Source organism: Pseudoliparis swirei, chromosome 15, assembly GCF_029220125.1.
Source record: "Pseudoliparis swirei isolate HS2019 ecotype Mariana Trench chromosome 15, NWPU_hadal_v1, whole genome shotgun sequence".
NCBI lineage: Eukaryota > Metazoa > Chordata > Actinopteri > Perciformes > Liparidae > Pseudoliparis > Pseudoliparis swirei.
The window spans coordinates 16,828,907-16,856,251 of record NC_079402.1 but is presented as its reverse complement, the minus strand read 5'-3'; the positions used below and the strand labels follow the sequence as shown (position 1 = coordinate 16,856,251).

At 45.3% G+C, this 27,345-nt stretch overlaps 3 protein-coding genes across 4 annotated transcripts; 1 reads left to right on the top strand and 2 right to left on the bottom strand.

Annotated features, from left to right (window-relative positions):
- Positions 1-654: 654 nt before the first annotated feature.
- On the top strand, positions 655-4,434 carry LOC130205150 (prostaglandin E2 receptor EP4 subtype-like). The gene is made up of 2 exons (XM_056432327.1): positions 655-1,716; positions 2,935-4,434. Exons 1-2 carry the CDS (start codon positions 934-936, stop codon positions 3,490-3,492), a joined length of 1,341 nt encoding a protein of 446 aa, XP_056288302.1. The 5' UTR covers positions 655-933; the 3' UTR covers positions 3,493-4,434.
- A 1,660-nt stretch (positions 4,435-6,094) lies between these two features.
- On the bottom strand, positions 6,095-15,129 carry ttc33 (tetratricopeptide repeat domain 33). 2 transcript variants are annotated; one of them, XM_056433274.1, is made up of 5 exons: positions 15,042-15,129; positions 14,217-14,444; positions 10,662-10,743; positions 9,375-9,506; positions 6,095-7,035 (listed from the first exon to the last, which is right to left on the bottom strand). In XM_056433274.1, the coding sequence occupies exons 2-5, from the start codon at positions 14,441-14,443 to the stop codon at positions 6,682-6,684; spliced, it is 795 nt and encodes a 264-aa protein (XP_056289249.1). In that variant the 5' UTR covers position 14,444; positions 15,042-15,129; the 3' UTR covers positions 6,095-6,681. The 2 variants fall into 2 exon arrangements, with proteins under 2 accessions (XP_056289249.1, XP_056289250.1); XM_056433275.1 differs by lacking the exon at positions 15,042-15,129 and adding an exon at positions 14,797-15,031.
- Positions 15,130-15,662: 533 nt separating this feature from the next.
- On the bottom strand, positions 15,663-25,001 carry prkaa1 (protein kinase, AMP-activated, alpha 1 catalytic subunit). The gene is made up of 9 exons (XM_056432823.1): positions 24,559-25,001; positions 22,541-22,682; positions 21,053-21,146; positions 20,584-20,728; positions 20,298-20,385; positions 19,929-20,153; positions 19,310-19,829; positions 19,026-19,152; positions 15,663-18,424 (listed from the first exon to the last, which is right to left on the bottom strand). The coding sequence occupies exons 1-9, from the start codon at positions 24,653-24,655 to the stop codon at positions 18,132-18,134; spliced, it is 1,731 nt and encodes a 576-aa protein (XP_056288798.1). The 5' UTR covers positions 24,656-25,001; the 3' UTR covers positions 15,663-18,131.
- Positions 25,002-27,345: the final 2,344 nt, after the last annotated feature.

Sequence of the window (27,345 nt, the reverse complement as noted above, 5' to 3'; positions counted from 1 at the left end):
TGAACTCTGAGTTCAAAGGAACAAAATGTCTTCATAACGAAGGTGCAGAAGAGTCGCGCTGCATCGAAGAAGCTCGTGTTCATTCATTTCGGTCCTGACTCACAATTTAATATGAATAACTTTTAAATTAAAGTGACAAATGAAGAACAAAAATATGTAGAGGAAACCACAAAGTACACTTTAACTATTAGTATCGCATACAATTCAGATATATAAGGCACTTCCACGAGTTTAATCTGATTTTCTCTCATACATTATTAATTATTTGGTCGTGCACGTTAGTTTAAAACTGTTAATCTACGAATAAGAAGCTTGTTTTCATTCATTTTCAATTTAAACTTTTAAGTGAAAAATAAAGACCAACACACCTTAATTTTTTTTTTTTTACATGACATGCAAAGAGTGAAAAGTACACAGCATCAAATGAAAATACTTAAGTGAGGCACTCCTACTACGTTTAATCAGATTTTCTCTCATAAATTAGTACTTATTTGGCCCTGATGACGACCGTTGGCTGCAGTGATCGTGAAGAAGTGAAACAAGAGACGTATACCGTCGCGCTGCATGATGGGGGTGCGCGCCCTCTCCAACGGCTCACTGGCTGCGTGGAGCGCGCAGAGGAGGAGCCGCTTCAGCCGCCTGCAGGAGGAAACGTGCCTGTCAGCCTCCAGAGTGACACACAGCGTGAAGGCAGCTCGCAGGCAAAGAGTCAAACATCTCCCTCCTGCTGGATATTGCTCCTTATTGTCATCACGCATTGCTCGGGACTGTTTTTTTTTTTTTTAATGCCGTGCGTAAAAGGCGCATTCGGACACGATGGATTTGGTTCTCGCTGGAGATCCTGGAGAATGCGCACTGAACGCCACCACTGCGGGAGTTAAGAGTTCGGAAGTGCTCCGTGTGAATCAATAGGAGAAGTCCCCCCTTGCAGATATGAACTCCACGGCAGCGCATGCGGGGAGATTTCAACCGCCCACCATCCCGGCGATTATGTTCATTTTCGGGGTGGTGGGGAACGTCATCGCGATCGTGGTTCTGCGGATATCACGAAAGGAACAGAAGGAAACAACTTTTTACACCCTGGTGTGTGGCTTGGCGGTCACGGACCTGCTGGGCACGCTGCTGGCCAGTCCCGTCACCATCGCGACCTACGTGAAGGGCGCGTGGCCCGGCGGCGAGCCCCTGTGCCAGTACACCGGCTTCATTCTGCTCTTCTTCTTCTTGGTGCAGCTGTGCATTGTGTTCGCGATGTCAGTGGAGAGGTACTTGGCAATAAACCACGCGTACTTCTACAACGAGTACGTCAACCAAAAGCTCGCCGCGCTCACCCTTTTGGCCATTTACATGTCCAACATCGTGTTCTGCGCGCTGCCCAGTGTGGGGTTCGGGAAGGTGACGCGCCAGATGCCGGGCACGTGGTGCTTCATCGACTGGAAGAACAACCAGACGACGGTGGCGACTTTTAATTTGATGTACGCGGGCGTGAACTCGGTGATCGTGCTCGCCACCATCATATGCAACGTGATGGTGTGCGCGGCGCTGATCCTGATGCACAAGCGGTTCATCCGACGCACGTCTCTGGGCGCCGACCAGAGGCGCTTGTCGGACCTGCGGCGCAGGCGCAGTTTCGGACGGTTGGCTGGAGCGGAGATCCAGATGGTGATCCTGCTGATAGCGACCTCGGCGGTGGTTCTCATCTGCTCCATACCGCTAGTGGTGAGTGTGTGTCACGTGAACACGAGTCTGATTTGCACAAAAAGTCCATCTTTACGCATGACACCAAAAAGAAAACGCAATCAGAATCAGCTTTATGTGTGACTCCGGTTCCACTTACAAGGAATTTACAAATGTACAAATAATTGAATACATCTCAAAACAGAGATTGAAGACAACATAAAAGCAACATGTATGTACAATAACAACAACAGGGACACATATGTTCACCAGAAAGTAATGGAAATAATAAATAATGATCGTGCGGGGTTTTTAACCTCATGGATGACAACACGCATGATAAGTTTACTTATTACATTTAGCTATCAGACCTTCGTGTCCTGTTCTAGATCATTTTGGTAATGACGCGTTATTTTTTTAGTGACTTCATTCAACACAGCATGTTCAAAGATGTCGCCTCCGCATGTATGTGCTTTAGAAACTCTCCAGATGTCACGTGAAGTCTGACCGTTGGCTCGTTTGAGCTCAACAGACCTGCGCGTGTCAGAGGAGCGCGTGAGAGGTGCAGAATGACTTCCGGCAAACAGTCTTATTAAAGGAGATGTTTCCTGCATGGTGTGAACTTTACTACATCCTCCTTCTGTGTTAATACGTATTCAGTTGAGCTGAAGTTAATATATTCAGTTAATAAGTTAATATATATTAAGTTTATCGAAAGTTAATATGTATTTAGTTGAGCTAAAGTTAATATATTAAGTTAAAATGACGTCTCAGCAGTCTGAGTCCAATCAGTACCTCTCAGTAACTTCAGACAACCCCTGGAACGACTCCTCTTCCATTGGAAGCAAGTCGGAAAATATTATTATTATTATTATTATTATCATGATTAGAATGTCGAGGCCACGTCTATGAACACGAGGAATGACCCCTGAAGTGCTCGGCATTGTTTGAGACTTGGAGGTGAACAGTCCAACGAGAAGTCTTCTGTTCCTCTGGACCTGCAGCTCGGGGGCCAAAGGGCTCCTGGTGAGCGATGAGGAGAACTGCTTATTGGCCCGTTGCCGTCTCCACATGCTGGGGTGTACACAGAAGTGACACTCAGCTCAGTGTCTATTTAGATTTGACCACTCGGTGCCAACCGTGGAGGGAAATGTTCAATAAACATGGCAGCACTCTTCTCGATGAAGTCCTGGTGAGACCCGATGGGTGAAAGCCCACGCTCCTCCACTGACCCCCTGTTTTCTCTCTTTTGGCCCTCAGCTGAGGATCTTTGAGAACCAGCTGTCCAGAAACAAGACGGAGGAGCGCTCCGGGCTGAATAAAGACCTGCTGGCCATCCGCATGGCCTCCGTCAACCCCATCCTGGACCCTTGGATCTACATCCTGCTCAGTAAGACGGTGGTCCTGAAGCTGATGGAGAAAATCAAGTGGCTGTTCTGTGAGATGGGCGCTCGGGGCCGAGGGGGGGGCGGCGGCGGGCGCTTCCGCTGTGCCGACTCCCGCCTCTCGTCCTCCGTCGTGTCGCGAGACTCCCCGTCGCTGGTGTTGAGGGAGCCGAAGGTGATGGCGAGCAGCTCCCAGACCGTGTTGTACCCGTGTGAGGGCGCCGAGAGGGCGGCGGACGCGGGGTCGCCTGACGCGAGGTCGCCGGACGCGGAGAGGCCGCCGCCGGCACAGACGTCGGGGGTCACCCGGGAGGTCGAGGCCTCGGGGGACAGGGCGGCGGCCTTGAGAGAACTTCTGATGTGTCGCAAGGACCCGACGCTGCACGTGACCTTCACGGACGAGAGCGCCAACACGCAGGAGAAATGCATATGAGGGAGCGAGGAGGGAAGCAAGAGACGCGAGACTAAAGGAAACGCTTCTGAAGACCAGCGGAGGACGAAGCATGAGCTGAGCAGCTCGGTGTCAGTCTGACCTGAATGTGTGTGTGTGTGTGTGTACTTGTACTGCGATCTTTGTGAGGACCAATATAAGTCATAGACCTTCAGAGCGAGGAGCTTTTTGGAAGGTGAGGACCTTGTTGGCTGGCGCAGTCATCCATCCACCTGCAGATATCACGCTGTATTATTGAACTTAATATTCATAATCCATGTATTAATTTACCAGAAAAGCACATCACTAAATACACGTCAGTCCAATCAAAGCAGCTCCAAACTGAACCCGAGGAGCTCTCGTTGTTGTTGTTGTTGTTGTTGTCTGTTTCCACAACCTCCCAATTAATGTAAAGAAAATGTGAAAAGAGTTCCACGATGTTAATTTATTGTACGTTTTCTACACAATTGTATTGTTTTTCAATTGTTATTTTCTTCCCTGTGAGAAGGTCCATATAGTTTTGAGCCATTTTAAATTGGTACATGATAAATATACAATATACATATATAAAAGTCAGCGGTGGCTTTTCCCCGATACACAGGCAGTGGAGAATGTCAATAGGAGCCTTCTAATGTAATATGTTATTATAAAATCATTAATTTGACTCCATCCAGCCCATTTCCTTGTAAAGGTTGAACTTCATCTCATTTGTCGGGTGCACTTCCTCATCTAATCGGACTTTATGGGCTGATTAAGACAATATTACATTTCCTGATGAGTTTAAAGGTTTTGCTTTTTCTTAGATGGATTTATATAAAGATTGATATAAATACCATGTTCATGTTTCAATGTTAACGTGTCAAATGTACCATAAAATGTGTTAAACCTCTTGTGAACAATGTTGTATACCGAACTCTTAAATAAACAAAAGTTGGTAAATATTCATATTTGTGTCACTTTTTGGTTTGTTTATGGTTTCGGATGTGAAGTATGTAGAGAGGACACTTCGTAAATATTCATGGTGGTTATGTAGTGTGAGAGGACACTTATGAGAGAGCTGGAGGGGAAGTTTATGGATGGAAAATTAATCTTTACTAAATGATTAATCCTCTTAATCTAAAATGCACCCCAAAAAACCCCAAACTTGTTCCAGCCTCTTACATGTGAGGTTGTGCTGCTTTTTATTTTTGGAAATAGACTTTTGGTGGATTTTAAACAGTTTTTCCAATAAAAATATGTTCATTTTAATTTAGAGCTCAAAAGATAGTTGAATAAAATTATAATATAATCTGCATTTCATACCCACATTAAAAGACAAGTGAGTTGCATCCCGATCTGAACAGAAATTAATAATCCATAATACTGCTGAAAATGAAATATTGATCAGTCCTCGACAGATTAAAAAAACACTTAAATGTGAAGTCGTGCTGCTTTTTATTAGTGGAAATATACTTCTGGTAATAAAATATGTTCATTTTATTTTATAGCTCAAAAGATTATTGAATAAATGATATAATCTGCATCTCATAAAACAATTAAAAAGACTTAAAAGTGAGTTGCAACCCCACATGAAGAGAAATTAATAATCCTTTGCTAAAAATTAAATATTGATCAGTCCTCAATAGATTAAAAAAACAATTAAATGTGAGGTTGTGCTTCTTTTTATTCGTGGAAATAGACTTTAACTGAGTTTTTAACAAAGAAAATATGCAAATTATATTTTATAGCTCAAAAGATTATTGAATAAATGATATGATCTGCATTTCATCCAAAAATTAAACAGATTTAAAAGTGAGTTGCATCGCCACATGAAGAGAAACATAATCCATTGAACCTGAACGAGGTCGCCTTTACTGAAAATGAAAGATTGATCCTCAATAGAAGACGTTTCTATTAATTAGGCCCTTTTTCAGGACTTGTAGGCCACCATAAAAATGGCCTCAGATCCGAGGCATGGCGATGCCAGCAGGTCACGTTACCCGACGTGGCCCTTATTTATTCAACAGGGGCCGTTATGATGCAACACATTTTGGTCTATCTGATGTGTGTTTGACATAAACTCACACAGCACACCCTGAATGCACCACAAACGATCTCTATTTATCTCGTGTTGCAACCTCTTAAAACAACATGTGGAGCAGCTGAGTGATGTGTGACAGGCGGGGGCGTGTCTGAGGGCGTGTCCACGTGTAATCCAGCGCTCTTTGTTTTGTATTTGATTAAGATTGATGAGCAGAGGTCTCTTTGTTTAAGCGATGCATCCTTTGTGCCGTGATGAGTGGGCAGATCACTTCCTGTTCGGCTTCTCTTGCAGTAATATGATATCGACCGCTCAGAATCATCTCAGAAACACGACAGTTATTTCTACTTGTGATTCTTGGCGAGATTTTTACCTGCAATTTAAAGATTAAGAGTTTAGAAAATAAGTTTATGTTGCTACTGCAGTTTATTTTGTGGTTTATCTCTGCAGCAAATTATAGAAACGTGATGAAAAGATGAAATACATTTTTTAAAAGGGAAAATAAATTAGAGCGTACGACTTCCTCTCGCACTAAATCACAATAAATATTACATTTAGTTCGAAAAACTAAAACAAGCACAAAGAAACATATTATAATTTTATTCACTCAGAATTTTTTAAGCATGCACACTCTATTACAGTATTGACATGACACACACACACACACACACACACACTGAATACCACTGCTAAGGGGAAGCAGCAGCACACACACACACCCTCTCTACCTCCTTCACACACACACCCTCACTACCTCCTTGACACACACACACACACACACTGAAGACCACTGCTAGGGGGAAGCCGCGCACGCACGCACACACAAACGCACACGCACACACGCACATTACACAATCAGAAACATTAATACGTCCGACGAGCTGAAACTCGTTGAGCGGTTCCTGAAGTCGATCATCACGTCCGATCGCCGTCAGCTGAGCGCGAGGTGAAGCACGGAACTCGGGGAAGATAAAGTTTGAAGCTTTAAAACATGAACAAACTTCACACAGAGTCAGCATTAAAAAGGGGGAGGGAACATGTAAACCAGCACAACTCAGCCGTCCTGTTTAAACCTTCACGTTCTCCTCTGAAGAAGCCACTTCCTGTTTCAGGGGCACACACACACACACACAACCACACACACACACACAACCACACACTCACTCTTCCCTTCAGGGTCCTCTTGCTTTGACGAACTGTTCCTGCGTCGCCGGCTCCTCGGCGAGCACGTTCCTCACGTTCCCCTCGGCGTCCATGACCACGGCGGTCCTCCTCAGCTCCTCGTAGCGCGCCTGCCGCTCGGCGACCGCCACGCAGGCGGCGAGCACCTCGTCGGACTCGAAGTCGTAGTCCCGCTGGAGCTCGGGCGCGTTGAGGATCTGCTCCCGGGCGGCCTCCTCCTGCCGGCTCTTCTCCTTGGACGCCGAGTGCTGCCGCTGCAGCCGCCGCGCCCACTGCAGGTCCTCCTGCCACAGGGCGCGCTCCGACGGGCTGAGGCGGATCGCCACCTGGAAGGACCTCACGGCCTGCGGGGGACGAACGCCACGGGCTCAGGCGCGAGCTGACACGACGACATGGGCGAAGGCGTGTCTGTACCGGCGTCCGTGTGAGAGTGATTTATTAAAAAATTAAATAAACGTCCGCCGCCTGTGGAATAAATCAATCTAAATCGATTGCGACAGGTGTCTGGTACGTGTGAAGCAGATCGGATGAAAACTAGTTGAATAATGTGGTCATGAAGCCCATCGGATGAATAACGTGACTTCAATATAAAGAAAAACACATTTAGGGAAGCTTTCTTCCTTTTTTCCTATTTTTTTTAGAGTTGTTCCTGATCCGATGTGAAAGGTCAAAGGTCAGGGATGTCTATGTGTTCAGATTGTAAAGCCCTCTGGAGGTGAATTTGTAATTTGTAATAATGAGCTATACAAAATAAAGTGAATTGAATTTAAACAACAATTGCAGAAGCGCACCAAATCTCACGACGACACTTTTAAGATCTACTTCCGCGTGAATTAGGAAGTGAAACTCAAAGAAAACATCAAGCAGCAAATGACAGAGAAGTGCCGCTGCGCCCGGAGAGCAACACACACGACTTCTGAACCCGACCAGATTTCTACTGGAGACGTTAATCTGTTGGAAGTTGTTAAAACTACAAAACAAGAGCAACAGGCCAAGTTTTTAACAAGCTTGGCCTGTCATCAAACACACACACACACACACACACACACACACACACACACACACACACACACACACACACACACACACACACACACACACACACACACACACACACACACACACACACACACACACACACACACACACACACACACACACACACACACACACAGAGAGATTATTAACAGCTCACCTGCTGCTGGCGACGCAGCCGTGTGTATTGGTACTGTTCCCACCGCGGGAGTCTGGTGGTGAGTAACCAGGGGCAACGAGGACCCGACTGCAGCGGGGGGAGGTGAGGGGAGCGCCCTGTGCTAGAGGTCACTATACTGGACCCTGGGATACTGGGACCCCATCACAAAGGGAGGGGGGGGGGCCTGAGAGAGCCTCCGTGTTTTGCCATCCAACCCAAAATCATTCCTAGAATAAAAAAACCCCTCATGAACTTCAGGCCTTGATGCCATCAGACCAACGGACGTCCCAAGTGGCCTCAGAGAAGCAAAAACATCGCGGACAATAAATTATGTCATGTTAAATCTAAAAACTAAACCGGTAAGACTCTTAAAGCTTCATGAGTTTCTGGGTGAAACAAAGTGAAGTCAGCTGCACGGTGAAGTCTTGGAGAGGTTCTGTTCCCAAAACGACTCCTCAGGTTTAATCGTGACCTCGCTGAAGTCTCATAGTGACCTCGCTGAAGTCTCATCGTGACCTCGCTGAAGTCTCATCGTGACCTCGCTGAAGTCTCAGTGTGACCTCGCTGAAGTCTCAGTGTGACCTCGCTGAAGTCTCATCGTGACCTCGCTGAAGTCTCAGCGTGACCTCGCTGAAGTCTCAGCGTGACCTCGCTGAAGTCTCATCGTGACCTCGCTGAAGTCTCATCGTGACCTCGCTGAAGTCTCAGCGTGACCTCGTCGACTCACTAATCCTTCGCCACGCGGGTCAGCCTGCTCCACCGTAACGATTAAAAACATTCAGAAGGGAGTCGGTTGTTGTATTTGGATTCTTCCCAGGAGAGAGGAACATGAAAGAAGGGACGGGGCCGACTCGTTCGCCTTACAGGCACGACCTCAAACACGTCGACGCTCACAAAAGATCTGAAACGTGAGCGTACAGGTCTCGCTAAAAATAGCCGCGCCGCCTCGTTCCCTCCAACGACTTTATGAAACAAGAGGAGCGCCAATAAATATCGGGTTTTCCTTTAGGCGCAGGCAACGTCAACACTTCCCATTGTTGTCCTCCGACAGCGTGCCCTCTCGCTCCCTCTCTCCCTCTCTTTCCCTCTCTCCCTCTCTCCCTCTCTCTCCCTCCCTCCCTCTCTCTCTCTCCCTCACCGTCTTGTTTGCTCCTCTCTGAGTGGGCGGGGCCGAGTGTAACCGAGATCCGTGGGTGCCGCACAGCCCACAGGTCCCGGCGTGTTTTGAGCCCCCGGGGGGCGGGGGGGGCGAGGGGGGGGTTCACAGACTAAAGTAAACACAAGTAACTGCCGCATCTCGACAGCACCTTCAAAAAGAGAAGACACGCCCGATTTATAGTTTAAGAAGGGGCGTGGCCCCCCGACTGCGCCCCGATGCCAGCGGCGGTTGCGCAACGCGAGCCGGCTTCGATGTCGGCGCACGGGACAAAATGTCCTAATACAGCACGGTGCGTCGGAGCGGTATTTTTAAATCCGGCGTCTGCTCACCAGGTCCACCTCCCCCAGGTTGAGCTGGGCGCGGCCCAGAGTCTGCCAGCCCTCCCACCACAGGGGGCGGAACTTCACCGCCATCTCCGCCGCCTTCACCGCGGGAAACACTTCCTGGAGAAGGGTCAGCACCTGTGGAGAGGAAGAAAAGGCGCATGATCAAAGGACTCGGTTAGAGAGGGTTAGAGAGACTCAGAGAGAGAGAGAGATTTACAATATTTAAATACGTTTCTAACGCCTTTAATGTTTTATGTCAGTGCAAACTGAATATCTTGAGTTTTGGGGCTGTTGATTGGACGAAACGAGGCCTTTTAAAACTTCCCTTTGAGTTTTTAAAATGTTGTATTACTCTCTTATTCAGACCGCTGCGGTCACATGGGGGTGTAGCTTAAACCAACAAGGCCCTATGTGCAGAGCAATCTGCAGAAAGAATCTAGACAGAGGTTTTTAAAAACACACACAGACCTCACAGAACAGAGAAATTCACCTAAATTGGAAAAGCGAAATTTAACCTCACGACTTTTTACCACGCAGATGAGCTTAAAGGCCGAGAGGACGCGGCGCCGCCGACGTCCTCCGTGCCAGACGTCCAGAGTGACGCAACACTGATCCAGTTAATGCGGAAGAAAGTGATGAAGGGAAGACATGAGGACCGGCCTCATCATCCAGGGTCCGTAACGGGAAATATGACGAGGGCCAGTCTCATTGTATAACGGACGCTAGTAGGTTAGATGTGTGTGTGTGTGTGTGTGTGTGTGTGTATTGTCACAACACATAGGAGATGAATCGACGCAAACGACGTCACGTTTCAAGTCAGTCACTGCGCTGGTTTTCCAAGTCCCGGGCTCTCTAATGTCTCTCTCTCTCTCTAATGGCTTCCTTCCTTCTCATGTGACCGATAATGGATAATACTATATGAGGCACACAGCGAGGGCCATAAAGGAGAGATTTAATTGGGTTTGTTGTCGTAAATGGACGAGAAAAAGAAAATGGAGTTTGTCTGTGCGCCTCCTCCTCCTCTTCCAGAAGTATACACGGGAGCCGAGGAAGGAGAGAGGAAGAGGAAGTGAAGCGACAGGAAAGGAAGAGGAGCTAAAAAAACTAAATATTAAAGCGGTCGGAAAAACATGCTGGAGAGACGTGTCGTGGAAAAAGTAGGAGATAAGATAACTATGGGGAGAAATATATATATAAATATATATAAATATATCAATAAATATATATAAATATATTTATAAATATATAAATTTATAAATATATATAAATAAATAAATATATAGAATATACCTGAGACTTCATCTCATACAGCAGTGGGTCGTCTGGAGTCAGCTGGATGGCCTCATCCAGTTTCTTAATGGCCTCCCAGTGCCTATAGAGAACACACACACACACACACACATACACACACACACATACACACAGTGGATCAAACACTCATAAAACTGGGTGTTTAAATCACACACAAATTGTGTGTTTATTGCCTCGTAAAGCGTAACCTGGGTGCTACTTCACACACCTCAATAGATGAGCGTCGAGCAAACGGTAAACGCGCCACGGCACTCTCAAACACAGTTTGCAGCGAGCAGTGAGACGGGCCGCTCCGTGGCGCCGGCCCCGCCCAGAGATCCAATGTGCGTTATGTAACCTTCGCACGTTGTTTGTCTGCACGCCACACAAAGCCCTTTGTCATGTTCTTGTTTTACATACAAACAGAGAACCCGATCTTTCTCCTTCCGTTTGCCACTCACACACACACTCAGGTTTTATTTATCGTGCTCATCAGCGAACACGAGTTAATCCGTCATGTCCGACTTCATCTGAATAAATGAATAAAAAGCTGCGGCGCCTTTTGAACAGCGACCCGGTTTCTATTGACGCGGCCCGGTCCTCATTGTGGAAGATGAGCGTGCTCATAATGAACTCCGGCACCGCTATCCTCCTAAAGTCAATATTGAATCAAGAATCATACCAATAAAATTACCGAGACAAAAAGGCTTGGAAAGAGGACAAGGTCAAATCCCGGGTTAGACAATACAACATCTGGCGTGTCGAGATCTGCAGGAGCTATAAAAAAAAAAGGAGACGGATATCCTGGAGAAGAAAAGCGATGGAAACCACACGAGGCCATTAACAGGGATCAGTTATACAACGTGACTGGCAGCCAGAACCAGGATCAAGCCTGAGAAAACACACACACACACACACTGGTATTTACCAGTGGGAGAGGAGTGAGGAAATGGAACTAGAGCCATGTGGACATCGCGCCAACACAAAAAAGATGTCAGGAACTGAAGCAACAAGTGAGCGGGAGCACCGCGTGAAGCCGGAGAGCACCGAGCCGACGACTCCTCCACCGGACATCGAGTGAACCGCTCGAGATATTTGACGTCCAAAAGGAGGAACGATGCCCGGCGCCGCAGCACGACTCCACCAGGGAACTCGTCTAATCCGCGAGGACACGAATAAAAAGAGAAGAGCGTGAGAAGCTTTCCATCGTTGGAAAAAGCCTCCGAGGGGGGGGGGGGGGAGCCAGAAGAAATGTCCCCTGCACGGCAACTGGAAGCCCAAATAATGATGCCGTGACCCGCCACCTCGCAGAACCCAGACCCCTCACTGAGCCCAGACCCCTCACAGAACCCAGACCCCTCACAGAACCCAGACCCCTCACTGAGCCCAGACCCCTCGCAGAACCCAGACCCCTCACAGAACCCAGACCCCTCACTGAGCCCAGACCCCTCACTGAGCCCAGACCCCTCACTGAGCCCAGACCCCTCACAGAACCCAGACCCCTCACAGAACCCAGACCCCTCACTGAGCCCAGACCCCTCGCAGAACCCAGACCCCTCGCAGAACCCAGACCCCTCGCAGAACCCAGACCCCTCACTGAGCCCAGACCCCTCACTGAGCCCAGACCCCTCACTGAGCCCAGACCCCTCACTGAACCCAGACCCCTCACTGAACCCAGACCCCTCACTGAACCCAGACCCCTCACTGAGCCCAGACCCCTCACAGAACCCAGACCCCTCACAGAACCCAGACCCCTCACTGAGCCCAGACCCCTCACAGAACCCAGACCCCTCACTGAGCCCAGACCACTCACAGAACCCAGACCCCTCACAGAACCCAGACCCCTCACAGAACCCAGACCCCTCACTGAGCCCAGACCCCTCACTGAACCCAGACCCCTCACTGAACCCAGACCCCTCACTGAGCCCAGACCCCTCACAGAACCCAGACCCCTCACAGAACCCAGACCCCTCACTGAGCCCAGACCCCTCACAGAGCCCAGACCCCTCACATAACCCAGACTCTCACTGAGCCCAGACCCCTCACAGAACCCAGACCCCTCACTGAGCCCAGACCGCTCACAGAACCCAGACCCCTCACAGAACCCAGACCCCTCACAGAACCCAGACCCCTCACTGAGCCCAGACCGCTCCGGCACGACTGTGAAAACAAACAGTTGCATAATTCAAAGCGAGGCATACTTCTGCAACGTCACCTTTTTTTTTAACGTGTGTTTTACGAAACTTTTTATGACATTTAAAAACACGTTTCCCCGGTTGTCTCTTCTTTAATTTGAACGTGATGAAAAGACGAGCCTCAAACAAAACGTCTGCTGAGCCACATGAACCAAAACAACGATGCAACGCGCATCTTTTAATCTTTTGTTGGGCTCTTCTATCAGCCAGACTATCTCTACCTCTCATGTTCCTTCCAGTCTGTTCGTGCATGAACAGCGAGGACAGGACGCTCTGCCGTCATTATATTTAGATTCTACTCGGCAACATTGGTGAACATTACCCTCGTCTTCTCTTCTTCTGGCTTATTGCCGACTCTTGCTTATTGTGGTCGGTAAAACAGCCACAAGTTGCGCACCAACGGTGTGTTTTTTTATTTTTATTCTTGTGTGTTGCTGCTACTGACTCGACAAATTTCCCCTTGGGGATTAATAAAGTATATATCTATCTCTCTATCTATCACTTCCTTCCCAAACAGGTGCCCGAGGAGCTCTTCAACTACAATCAGTGGACAGACTCACATCCGACTTCAACGCTGTACGACATCTCCAACCAGAGAGCGTCTCAAACCTCCGAACGGCCATTACGCAAGACCTCATTTCCCCAGCAGAATCCACTTTGTCCTCGCAAATACAATTTACAGCGAGTCACCGGGGGCAACGCCATTACGTCTCGCCGACTGAAATGGGGGGGATTCACAAAGTTATTGTTACGGGGCTAAAAAGGTCGATTACCATGGAGGATATATATCCGATAACAGTTTGTGAAAAGGTCCATTTGGTTGTGCAGCAGTGTGAATAGAAATAGGAGAAATATGCATTCTTACGAAAGGCAGCAGAGTGACGTTATTTATAAAATTCATAAACGGGGGAAATATCACTTTAAAAATAATTCAGGGGGTGCTCGAGGAGATCAGGAGAGCGATTGAAACGTGTCTTCTTTTTTTTAAAGAGAATTTCCGTTTGAAAAGCTCTCGCTAAATTGTTCCATGTCTTGTCTTTTCCCCTCCACTATTAAATATGTGTTGACCGGCCTGAACACCAGCTAAATATGTTTTTATATTAATTTACGATCTACTGAGAGGAGCACAACTCTTTGGCTTTTCAATATCGGCTCTTTACAAGAACATATACAAAAAACACACACACAAAAATATGGAGTAAAATCCTCCAGTTAAACATGGAATTAAACTATTGAATGAAATAACTTCAGCAGCCAGTCAGTAGAAGTCGCTGCGTTAGATGGGTGTCAGTGCTCGGTGCTATGGCGCCCCCCACTGGTGGGTTTCTGGTATGACATGCTGATGCAAAGTGTTCCTCACCTGCCGTGCTCCGCCAGCACCGTGCCCTCGTCCTTCAGCCTCTGGCTCTTGGCTGCACAGTCCTCCATCAGGAGCTCTCGCCGCCGTTTGATGGCGTGCTGCCAGTCCACCTCGTCCCCCGGACGCGACCCGGCGGCCTCGGGCTGCTCCGCCGCGGCCTCAAACTGCTGCACCACCGACTTCAAGACCTTCTCACCGGCTTTCCTCTTCCAGCCAAAGGAAGCCATTCTGCAGCGATATACATTCAACCATGAGAGTACAAACAGTCCCAAAAAAAGTACTATTTCCTCAAGACAGTCAAACTACATTTATGTGCGATCAGCACTTAGAAAAATCGACCGAAAAAAGATTTTTATTTTGAAAAATCTGAAAAACAGGCTAGATTTTAACGTGATATTACATTACAATTAACTGACGCTTTTATCCAAAGCGATTTACAATAAGTGCATTCAACCACGAGAGTACAAACATTACAATAAACAGACAAAAAGTATAATTTCCTCAAGAAAGCCAAACTACAATGTGTGCGATCACACTTTTATTTTGATAATCAGAAAAACGGGCCAACTATTTCTGTTACCTTGCGCCAATCGGCAATCTGGCTGCGACACTTATAAGATGTTATATCTCCTGTTTAAGCACATGACATATAACTAGTTACGTTAACTAACGTTATATAACAACTAGTTTAACTAGTTAGCTAGCCAGCTACAGACGAGTTAGCAAACACGCTAGCACGCTAGTTAACGTTAGTTAACACTTGACACCTCAGTACGTTTGCTCACACAAAATTGCACTTGAGTTCATTTTAACACAACACGTTACATTTGTACTCGTGATCTTCTACAGCTTTCCGTGGGCAGGAACTGGAGAAGCTAACGGTCGTCCGCCATATTGTTTGACCCCGGAAGTCTTTGCAATGTTTACGTCGTCTCTTAAAGAGACAAGACCCATTTTTTGTTTTGTTAAGACGATACACCGTCATACAAAGGCGTAAGTTAAGGACATACACAACGATATTAAAGTATGATGGTACATTACACAGTAAGTTGCAGTATAATATAAAGTAATATAATATACAGTTCTCACTTAAATGACTCTTTTGCCCACTAGATGGCACCACAGGGGTGATTTTTGGTATACTTGAAGATGTCGTTTTTAGATAATGTTAATTTAATCTAAAATGAGAATTGATTTCAATTACATATTATTACACCTGAACAGCTACATTAGTTAGTGTGATTCTAGAATACCAAAGAAGACAACTTTAACTTCCTTGTGAGTTTATGCAACGTTCCCCTTGGAGGACACTCACGTTCAGTTTCCTGTGCACTGTTGGTTTGCATGACGGTGATGGTGGTTGGTGGTTGGTCCCATCTTTAAAGCTCATGTGACTTTTCCTGAGATGTCCAAAGACTAGAAACATGCAGAGAAACGTCCGCAAAGTTGTGTTCAATTTAGCAGTTTATTAGGCAGTTGTGTATACAAATGATTTCAACTGTCCATTCAGATTTACACTGGTCAATCTGTTAGGGTCCCTTTACACAACAAACAAAAATAGAACAATATTTCTTTGAAGCAGTCCAAAACAGATGGACTGGCAGAATGTATCTTGAGTCCACTAGTAAACCACTCCATAAACTGCCAAAAAGGTCACGGTTTCACATTCATCTTTCCTTTAAACCCCTCGAGAACTTTTGTAATCAAAATTTCAACTGCCCTATAAACCCCAAAAGTTTAGTTTTACAATATCCTCCCAAGACCTTCGTGTTTCTCTACCTCGATCAGTTTATTTCATTTAAAACTGAGACATAAAAAGGTCAAATGTCCCCCGCAGGACAGCAAGAGAAACAAGTTGATCACAATTATTGTCACTTTTGGCAATTTGTGTTCCATAATTTTTCTGAAATGCAAAATAGTTTGTACCAGTGAGATATTTAAAGCCGTGTAGAGCTAAACATAAGAATACAGAGCCTTGAGCAACTGCTAACACCTCTTAACACTAATAAAAGTACAACTTTTAAGTGACTGGTGCTACAATAGTAACATGCAAAGTTGATTAAAACCTGACAACAATGAAGCGGATTCATTAGAAACCACTTTACCCTTCAAGTTTGCTTTGTTTTCGCCGATTGCCATATTTAATTAAAGTGTCAGCAGTTAGAGGTCTACAATAGATTGGCAACAAGAATCCAATGTTTATTTTACATTTTTGCAGTCAATATTTCTCCTTTTTTTGGTAACGCAAACACAATTTTTGACAGTAATTGGGAACACTGACAAAATAATGTGGACTTCAACACCTAAAATTGCAACAAAAAAAAAGTGTCAATAATTCTGATCAGAACAAACATACTGATCATGATAAGGCAGTCAAACCACACACCGCTATAAACCTTTAAGACTGGACAGGAAATGGAGGGAGATTCATCATACTCGTGATTAAAGACATATATATATATCCAAGATTTTGTGAGCTTGCAAGTATACGATATTGTCCGACAGTTTCTTCTTCTTTTTTTTATCAAATATAAATCACCAACACATTTATGATCTCAACGTTTGTGTGATGTAGTTCTTCCTTCTACAAGAACTCCAATCTCTCCAGCATGACTTTACAATTCAAAGCTCACAGGCTTGCATCACGTCAACTGTCACGGGAATGTGTGGAAAAAAAAAAATACATATCCAAAAATTATAATATTCTGGATGTATTAGACATTGTCCATGCACTGCATGTAATTGCTACTTCTTATTTTCAATTTGAGGCCAATACACTTTTTGATGGATTGGCATTTACAAATTGGACGTAAGCAAAAGGCATTTCAGTCTGGGGGGTCATACTCAAAACCTAATTATTAATCTAAAGGAAAAAAAGAGAGAAAATACCACAAAAAGTCCAAACCACTTGGTCATTTTTATATGAGACACTGGAAATGATATATTTCTAGATTTTGACTGTCATGGCAAAAGCAGGCTATATTTATCTGGAAAGACAATCAAGTATCAGAATAATTGTGATTGAAGGAAACAAAGCTGTGATATTGATTTTTTTTAAACAGTCAGTAAAAAAAAAAGGGAAATATATACCATCCAGCAATAGATCGTGATGCAAAGAAACAAAACAAAAAACCCCAAATTCCATTTCCAATAGAACCAACACTCCATCCACTGATAAATATATTCATGTCTTTATATATAAAAATGTAGGGGACAGACAAATTAAAACTTTTTTTTTTACAAGGACAGAAATCATGAAAATGTTGTCTCCGACAACTCGGCTGACATTAAAAAAAAAAAAAAACATAAATCTGTTGACTCAAAAGGGTCATTGCACTTCTACTGAGTCCCCCCCCCCACCCCCGATACATCTGCACCACTTCTGTTCCCCACGGAAAAACAAGAGCAGCAGGAGAAAAAAAGAAAAAAAAAGGAAACTTGTGCAAAAGTGCCTCCTGCACCCTGAACGACGGCCACCCACACACCCGACCCTCAACGCGTGGCTTCCTTCTCTGCAGGCAAAAAACAACGTGATCTTGTTCTCTGTACTGGAAAGCAGTACAGAAAATTCAGTGTAATCACTTGCGTGTATATCTATAGGTGGGATGTGGTTATTTACCATTAAATTGATCAGGGAATTGTATAAAAAAAAGAAACGCCCTCCTAAATGTTGTTCTGTCTCAGCTATTAAGTAGCCCGTCTTTCATCTTTTCAAATAACCCTTTACAGTCCCCGTCAGCCCGGTACACACCCACCCCGTCCCGCGTAGGGACCACCAACCTGCGTCAGTGCCATGGAACAATCACGCCATCCTCAGCTGGGATGAATTGAGCCACGAATCGGTTGCATGCTTATTGCTATAAAGACACTCGGAGGAGAAAAAAAAAAAAAAAAGGCTAGCGATTGTTTTGCAAGCTATCGTGCAAGTAATTTAATAAGATTCGCACACATCTCAAAGAACTCGATGGTGTGGCTTCCCGGCCGAGGGACGGTCGCGGCGTCCCCCCCCCCAATCGACTCGACGGACGAGGTCAACGACGACGCCAGCGACCCCTCCGCGGCGGCCTTGGCGGGGAGCGTGGCGCCGGGCGTAGCGGCCGGAGCGTCCGCCGCCCCGTCCGCATCGTTCTTAAGCGTGGTGCGGTAGTTGCCCACGGAGCCGGAGCGGAGAGGGGTAGCAGTTCCAGATTTGGCCTCCAACATATCATCTGAAGAAAAACGGGACAAAAAAAAAGGGGTTTGCTATAAAAAATACATGTGCAAAAAAACTACTTTTAAAGTCATTAGATTTCCATATCAAGGTCTACAAAAAAGGGGCATGTGCAGTTCTTAAAAAGTCGCATTGCATTCCCTTGAAATAATGACCTCGAAAGCTATACAAAATAATTGAGCCTTCCATTCCTGACATACCGCCCGTTAGCTAGAAACAAAGAATGCTGCGGCCGGCTTGGCTGTGGCGAGAAGTCAACATGTCGTCTCGTGCCCTTTGCACAGCGAGCCTTTCCTACGCTAATTCTGCTCGTAACAACACTCTTATCTCATATTTGCCTTTGAGAAACCGCCTCGCGCCGACAGACAAAAAGCCCAAGCCCTCAACCCCGAGTCAATCATTCATGAAGTCGGCACGGACGCCGTGAAATACAAGCTGAATGCAGAGCGCACCAGGACATCTCATCAACGCTGGCATAAACGACCAGAAGTGATCTGAGACTTGTTTAAAGAACATAAAACTAACAGAGAGCAACGACACTCGTCTTTGTTTCTCTGTTTTCAATGTAGTTGATGCGGGACACTCGAGTTGAAGCTCACCGTCTATGCTACGGAAGTCGAGGAGGTAGGTTCTACTGTCCACCTGGTAGAGTTGAAGGCTCATCTTGGTTTGCATCCCAGTAATCGGATTCTTCCTCCTCACGCGTAAATAAAAAGGATTCACGACCTGGAAAGAGTTATGAAAGGGTGAGAAACCATCAATGTGTGACGCTATGTCTTTAAATGTATTCTGATATCACACATTGTTATCTCCAGTTGTTACATAATCTCAACTTTAATCACTATGTTCTTCCCTTTGCCCCCTCATGGAGTTTCTTCCTTACCTTCCACTCATAATCCAGCTGCTTCATGGCCCGGCACACTTCTGACATGATGTCGTTGGGTCGACTCTGACTCCGGATACCCAGGTGCCACTTGGCCCTCCTGACGCCCTGGTGCTTGGACTTCTGGGGGTTCAACTCGTCCAGCGTGTGGCGAGGCCTGGGCGGAGTCTCCGCCAGCAGGAAGGGCACGCGCTCAGGGTGGATCTTGACGGTGCCGGACACCGCCGCGCCGGACGTGCTGAAGGGCTGGTCGTCCAGAAAAGAGTCGGGCGGGCTGGACGCCAGGTAAAAATCCTTGGCTTCGTTCATGATGCGGCGATTGTCAATGATGAGGTGGTAAGCCACGGCCAGCGGGTCCTGGTGGTTGCGACTGTATATGCAGGTCAGGACCTCCTCCTCTGTGCACTCGAACTTCTCACATACCTCCTTCAGGGCCTCGTCGTCAATCATGTTGTTGCTGTAGGAGGGGTCCTCGGGGAACAAGTACTTCGGCAGGCCTTGTTTGAACCACTCGTCCTCTCTGCGGGAGGACACATTCATGTTGTCGTCATAAAAAACCACGGACCGTGAATGCAACGCCGACAACCAGACTGGTTTCGATTGATCTCGTCGGACTCACCGGATGTCTTTGATGGTGGCTCTTTTCATGGGGTCCACCTGCAGCATGTGTTTGAGGAGGCTTATTACCGAAGGGTTCAGATACTGCGGGGTGAAAAAGATCCCGTCGCAGATCTTTTTAAAGAGCGTTGGCACGTGGTCGTCGTCGAAGGGGAGCGTCCCACACAACAAGGCATAGAGGATGACCCCGCTGCTCCAGATATCGACCTCTGGACCAGCATACAGCCTGAGGATGTGGGAAACAACAAACAGTCCTGGAGTTATGAAGGCCACACCTTACTAGATTGGGTTTACTCAGAAAACATCTTGCAGCAACATAAAAGATAGAATTGTTAGCTGTGCGTCTACGTCGACTGAGAGCAAACACTACCTTCCGGAGATGACCTCAGGAGCAGCGTAGTTCGGAGAACCACAGCTTGTTCGCAGGAACTCTCCGTCTGACATCATGTTTGATAACCCTGCACATTTGACGAGGTTATAATAAAAGTCAGTATAAGGCCCGATAGCTATTTGATTGGTGAATCCCTGCATAGAATGAAAATACACCAAAAAAACACACGGAGCCGCTGATAATCTTTTTCTTCCATTGTCCTATTATTAATAGTCAAAAACTCCAAAATGTCCCCCGTGACGACCTGGCTTCAGGACTCGCTTACCGAAGTCTGCAATCTTGGCATTCATGTGTGCATCAAGCAGCACATTTTCAGGCTTGAGGTCTCGGTGCACCACCATGTGTCTGTGGCAGTAGTCTACGGCTGAAATAATCTGCTGGAACAGCCGACGGCTCTCCTTTTCATCCAACTGTCAAAGCAGAAATCATCCATGAGGTGTGATCTTCTCTGTGACGCTCACTCTGCACACGAGCACGTCTCGGCCGACTTAAGCGGCGCTCGCTGTGGTCGTTGCGTTATCGTGTCAGGCCACAGTTTTTGGTGCCCAGGTGGCCGTATAGCTGCAGCAAAAGGACGGCTACAACACAGAGAGGCACGTAATGCACTCGTGTGTTCTGGTCCCCCTCACTGAAAACAAAACATGCTAAATCTGACAAGATGGAGAGCGTGAAGGGGAATGTGGGACATCGTTGGAAGAGACTTTAAAACACTTCCCAGTGTCACAGTGTTTTACCTTTCCGTTTTTGCAGATGTAGTCGAATAGCTCGCCTCCCGAGACGTACTCCATCACCATGAAGATGTCTGTCGGGGTGCTAATAACCTGATACCTGCCGATAAACAAACAAATTAAATCATATGGGTCATAAACAATTCGGAGACATAACACTGCTTAAATACAGACGGTTATGAGTTATTATTTGCACTGAAACTCATTAAATAAACTACAGGTGTGAAAGCACCCTTATTCCGTGAGCCTAGTTTTCAAACAACAAACACTTGTTCCGAGTAAGAACCACACACACGTGTATATATTTGCATACATTCTGAATACCACAATTACATTAATCTACGATACAGCACATATGCGCACTAGTTTGAACTTGGATTCAGCTCCTTAAGCCGTTGTCATCGGTTCATGTTTATACTTTCAGTCCACGGCTTAGTGAGAAATTCTTGGACTTAAGAATCCACACTGGCATATATCATACATCTGTTTACAATACACTGGCTATGTGGCGACGGTTGCACATGAGCCTCATTCCTCCCGGTGTTTATCATGTTCACCATCAAGCAGCAGAAGAAGAAGAAAACAACTGGACAACTGGCATTTCTGCCAGCAGCAGAGGAGCTGTGAATTACTCGTGCGCCTCATTTTAAATCCACCATTACAACGTCCGTCTCAAAGGTACGTGCGTCAGGGTTGCGACAGATTTGTTCCTGTAGACTGAACCAGAAATTAGCAACGTGTGGACAGATGTGACAGATGTTGACGAAACGCTCGCACAGTCCGTCTCGATCGCTACAAACACCCCGTCAACCAAATTAAGGTGCATTGTGTTATATTGCTTCACTCGTCCTCAAGCTTGTACAAGCAGCACAGTGTTTGTGCACCCAGTGAAAGACGGGATCTCTCTCACAAAACACACAAAAGAGTTTACATTCTTTTGCATGCAGGACACGGAGCTGGTATTTAATGCAATCAGCCACACCTCACGGTCACTTTAATGACCCTGGAACTGTTGTGGCCTCGGGGCACTTGCTGCAAACATCCAGGCACATGGTGGCGCTTCAGCACCGCCGCAGCATGTATGTGTGCGTACTTCAGGCTGGTCGTGGTCACTCTGCTCGATTCACACGTGCCTTGAGGCACCGACAGCACACTGAGCTTGCCTCTGATTCGTTTCACCCTCAAACCAGACATGTGAAGTTAAACAATGACTCATTGGAAATTCCTGCATGTCTCTGCACAGATGTTGTCAGCAGTGCTATTTGCTATTTAAAAACAGGACGGAAGATATATGTGCCAAAGAAAATACACAATACAGGGAAGACAGCCGAGTGAGCCGGGGTCTGAGAGGAGAGGAGCCCGGGTCGGACGGATATCCCCACATGCATGTATTCTAAAACACACCATTAAAGCCTGGTAATAGCTAAGTGGGTGGCATTAATGTGGCGGCAGGGGGATTATGGAGCAGCGAGCAGGGTGTAATCTAGGACTTACAGTTTAATTATGTGAGGATGCCTGAAAAGCTTGAGGTTCTGGATCTCCCGGCGGATCTTTCCCACCACGTCCAAACTCCGGATCTTCTGCCGGTTCAAGATCTTCACGGCCACTTGGTGCTTGGTCAGCTCATGTTGGCCGACTGCGGGGTAAAACAAAAGGAGCGGACGTGAGCAATAACAATCACAAGCCAGGACACACACGCCGAGGTTCAAGAGTCGCCTGTAAACCATAATACATCAAATGTATTATTTACCATTGAAATACATTTGGCCCCAAAGGAAGAACAATTAAATGATTAAAGCGTATGTCACATGCCAGGGGACAATGTTTTCCTCAATAGGTTAAATATTTGATTTATCAGTCCATAATATGTTTAGCTGACATTCTGTGATCCGTAGTGTGAACTCTAGACGAACACTCTTTTTCTTTTGGGACATTTTAAGAATATCTTTGCTTAATTAAGACACCTGTAACTATTCCAGCTTGATAACGGCATTATTGTGCACTTAACACTGAAACAGGGAGTGTTCCTATTTTATTCTGCACACATTTTGATGCTAATCCTTCAATTAGTTTTTACCAATGACTGGTGATTTATTCCATTCTCATTTATCTTATTATTTTTGTTCTATTCTGACTGGTGCTTGGAGGGATCCATGTCTCTTTCAACACATTTGGAAATATCATGGAACTTTCTACACGCTAAAAGCATTGAAAAAACTGACTGTATGAAGTTTTTGTGGACGGTAGGAATCCCACACTTTTGAATAGCAGTACGTTATGGTTAAAGTGCATCTCCAAAACACTGAGATATCTACATATCTAGCCATACACCCCGAAAAAAATCAGATCTAAACACAAATGTGTAATCCTTGAGTTAAAGTGAAAATAATTGAAGCTACAGAGATATAGGAAGAGACGTATATGTGAACATATCAGAACGAGTCATGATACTAAGAAACACCAAATGCAATGAATGTTAGCAAACAGCTGCTATTGATTTACCAGTTGTGCTTGTGAACTATTAACCAAGCCTCCAGTCATCATTGTCATCGAGCAAAAGACTGTGGTTTACTTTCTTTCAACAACAACAAAAAATTGCTGCGATGACTCACCAGGAACTGTCTGTAAACAAAGCCTGTTGTTTTCTGACTTTATTTTTATGTGGAGTGCCTAATGGATTCACTTTATTTTGGTATGCTGGGGCTTACTCATGAGATGAAAACACACACTGCGTTAGAAAACAGAGCAACCTGCAGAAGAGGGTGGCCGATAAGAGGAATGAGCAGAGGGACCTTCTCTCAAATCATTCTCGATGCATGCAAAGCTATTTATTGACACACACACACACACACACACACACACACACACACACACACACACACACACACACACACACACACACACACACACACACACACACACACACACACACACACACACACACACACACACACACACACACACACACACACACACACACACACACACACACACACACAAATAACGGTTTCTTCGATAAGGAGGGCAGAGTTGAAGACCAATGTTGCCTCCCTCCAAGCTACAGAACATTCTCGCATCGTGTTTTTAAAGAGATAGAGAAACGGAAGCGACAGTAAATTCTCCTCGTTAGCATCTCTCGGACCCATCTAGCGCCATGGCTGGCAGTAAACCTCCGGTCGAGGCGGGTTTACTTCCCGGTGTCCGTCTTGACAAGCGACTTGTGGCTTTCCGGGCTAACTCAGCTAACGCTATTAACTAAGCTAGACTTACCGGAGTCGTATGGCTGTCGTTGGCGTTTGCAGCTACAATTTCACCCACAAAACACCCCGTCAGGTCCGTCAGAAACAAGTTGAGCTAACGAGCGGGACGCGAGGACAGCAAGTGTGCTGCCTTCCTGGCGTTGCGACGAGTTAGCCTTCACGGCATGCTAACGTAGCAGCTAACCGCTAAGCGAGAAGCGCCCGTTGGCCACCATCTTTCACGGGCGCAGCCGTCAGGCCGGTGAGACCTACCTTTCACCTTTCCGAAAGTCCCCACGCCGAGCGTATCTCCGAGAATGTAATGTCCGATTTTTACTCTTCCTTCATTTTTCTGTTTTTCCGTCGCCATCTTCCCGCAGTGGCCTTGCTGCGGGGAGGGAAGGGAGAGGGAGGGGGAGTTAGCTAGCTGCGAGCAGAGATGGACCGGACTCCGCTGTGTGCGTCTCGACTCCAGCGACTCTGCTCCGCGCGCAGATGTGGGAGGAGCTCGCGCGAGCCTGCGCGATTCGCTCGAAGCGGAGGCGACGTGGAATGTCGCCTTCAGGGTGCCCCGTAAACTCGTAAACCTGGGTGTGTTTAGATTGATAGAGATATACTAGTTAATAGTGAAGAGTTACTTTATAAGGAAAAGGGGAAATTGTTTCGTCACAGCAACATTTATACATATACAGTAAGTAAAGCAAGCGGTTTACATACAACCCAACACATATTTTATTACATTGTTATATATATATATATTATATATATGTATATATTATTTTATATTATATATATATATATATATTGTTTACTTTTTTCTTTTTGTGTATGATATTGTATATTTTATTCTCATTCTTATTCTTTTTTAGTCTGCTACTGCTGTGTTTTGCACATAAGAATTTCACAAACCGATTATACTTGTATAAAAGGGGATGTGACAATAAAAACTTGAAACTTGAAACTTGAAACATGCACAATAAATAAAAAATAATACAATACAATTAACTAACAAAACAATACTCGTAATAATAATAATAACTAAATAACAACACAATTTAAGCATATTTGAGTGCTTCGAAAAGCGCTATAAAAATGTAATGCATTATTATTATTATTATTATTATTATTAATTCGATTATAACAAAAAATTCTTGGTGGTTATAGGCCTAGACAGGAAGTGACACATCTCACCCAACATTTAATGTCATCATAATTTACATGTATTACATTCTGATTACATTTCATTTAAATGTGCCACAGCCAAGTGGCAAAAATCATGTTTGCAAAATGAATCCTTGGTTGTACCCTGAACGTACACCTTTATGCAATCGACAATAAAATGCTTTTATATTCATTTTAGTAACTCGGTAGACAAGGAACACAGTTGCTGATAAATTCTGTCACTATAGTACACTATTCAACTCTATTCTAGGACACTATTCCAGGGATGGAAAAGGAAAAAGAGAAACATAGTTGTATTAAAAGAAGTGAGGACACTCACTTTTCTCCAGAGACCGAGATGACCACCACTCTATCATGAATGAAAGTTATGCCTACTCAGAGAGTTATTGTAATTAAAGTCATTAGATGGAAAAAAATAGACTGAAATAAAAGAACTATTCTGGTCTGTTTTTGTTCAGCGCTGGTCTGGGTTGATCTTCCTGTGAGTTGTGAAGTCAAAGACAGCTGGACGGTGCTGTGCAGTCTCATTGATGGCTCTTGAGTTTGAACGGAGCACTTATACTGTATGTTCATGAGCTGGAAGGCTGACAATGAGACGTGTGGAGAATAACAATGAGCTTGTCAGGATGTGAAGAGACGCTTAGTGACATTGATGCACGACCTAACACCCTCAAAGCATCCCAAATCACACCTCAAAGCACAGCGAAGCAGAAAATACAGTAATGCATTGAAAAGGATACCCCAAATAAGCGCAAATATCTTTTATTTTTTGTTCGTCAACACAAAAGGCTGAACAAATACAAGTTTCACACTGTTTGTCGGTGATTATCAAAGAATGAATGGCGTGGTAAACAGTTACCGTGACTCCCCAGAGAGGTCTGGTAGGAATTTTACAGTTAGTACTAAAAGTCTTGGCCTACGCTTGTGTGTGTGCTGGACTCTCTACATGGTTTTTAAGATACAAATAATACAGATTGGATTAAAGTCCATATACTCAGGCGTGTTTAGTTCTCTTCCTGCTCGTATTTCTCAGGTTGGATGTTGAGACCTAAGGGCCAGTAAATGCTGTCCACGTGTGTGTCACAGCTCTAAGCAGAAACCTACATGCGATCACCCAAAGTCTGCTCAATGGCGACATCTGGCGGCCACTTGCCAATATTACAGGCGCAATTTGTCCATCGAGGTTCTGGTCAGCTCTCCTTGTGAATAATACAGTTTATATGGGTCACTCAAGACATTGAAGCAACTCGTCCAGAAAAAGGACACCTCCACCTTAATAACTGTTCAGAATAAACACGATTAAGTCCTGTGGTGTCACCACAATGTGGACAATTTGAGTGGTGATTACAGGTCATGGTTTAGAGCAATTATTGACACTAAATTCATATTCATTCATATCTATGCGTCCTGTTCATATTTAAGGGTTTAAATAAGATTATGTGTGGGGGAAAAGTGTATCCTCCAGTTAAGTATAATCTATATAGTTGTACGGTTATGATTGCTGTCACACTCAAGAGAGGTGTGCATGTCCAAGTTCACCTGGTGGATGTATGATTCCAGTGTTTATCTTAGACTAACAGAGTAAAGTCTCACAATGGTGTTATAACAGTAAGTATGTCATATGGTCAAATTTAAAATAATGGTACATTATACATATGCTCCTGTCCTCATTTAGATTGACCAGTAGATGGCAGTATTGATGCAGGAGAGGAGCTCCTGAGGAGCAAGGTGTCCTGTCGTTAGATGCACTGCAAGGTTGCATTCATTATTATTATGTCAGCCATTGAGGCCATTCATTACCGTCAATATAGAATGATGCAACTTTAGAATAAAACAATTAATCAAGATATATATATATGTGTATATACACATATACAG

What these genes read in the sequence shown, in the direction of transcription:
- prkaa1 (XM_056432823.1), bottom strand. Translation starts at nt 24,655, where the DNA reads ATGGCGACGGAAAAACAGAAAAATGAAGGAAGAGTAAAAATCGGACAT. An exon ending in CATCCTCACATAATTAAACT is followed by an intron (nt 21,147 to 22,540) that starts GTAAGTCCTAGA and finishes GTTTATCGGCAG; the next exon opens with GTATCAGGTTATTAGCACCC. An exon ending in TGCCAAGATTGCAGACTTCG is followed by an intron (nt 20,386 to 20,583) that starts GTAAGCGAGTCC and finishes TCAAATGTGCAG; the next exon opens with GGTTATCAAACATGATGTCA.
- LOC130205150 (XM_056432327.1), top strand. Translation starts at nt 934, where the DNA reads ATGAACTCCACGGCAGCGCATGCGGGGAGATTTCAACCGCCCACCATC. An exon ending in TCTGCTCCATACCGCTAGTG is followed by an intron (nt 1,717 to 2,934) that starts GTGAGTGTGTGT and finishes TTTGGCCCTCAG; the next exon opens with CTGAGGATCTTTGAGAACCA.
- ttc33 (XM_056433274.1), bottom strand. Translation starts at nt 14,443, where the DNA reads ATGGCTTCCTTTGGCTGGAAGAGGAAAGCCGGTGAGAAGGTCTTGAAG. An exon ending in TGTATGAGATGAAGTCTCAG is followed by an intron (nt 9,507 to 10,661) that starts GTATATTCTATA and finishes TCCTCTCCACAG; the next exon opens with GTGCTGACCCTTCTCCAGGA. An exon ending in ACCTGGGGGAGGTGGACCTG is followed by an intron (nt 7,036 to 9,374) that starts GTGAGCAGACGC and finishes CGTCCCCCGCAG; the next exon opens with GCCGTGAGGTCCTTCCAGGT.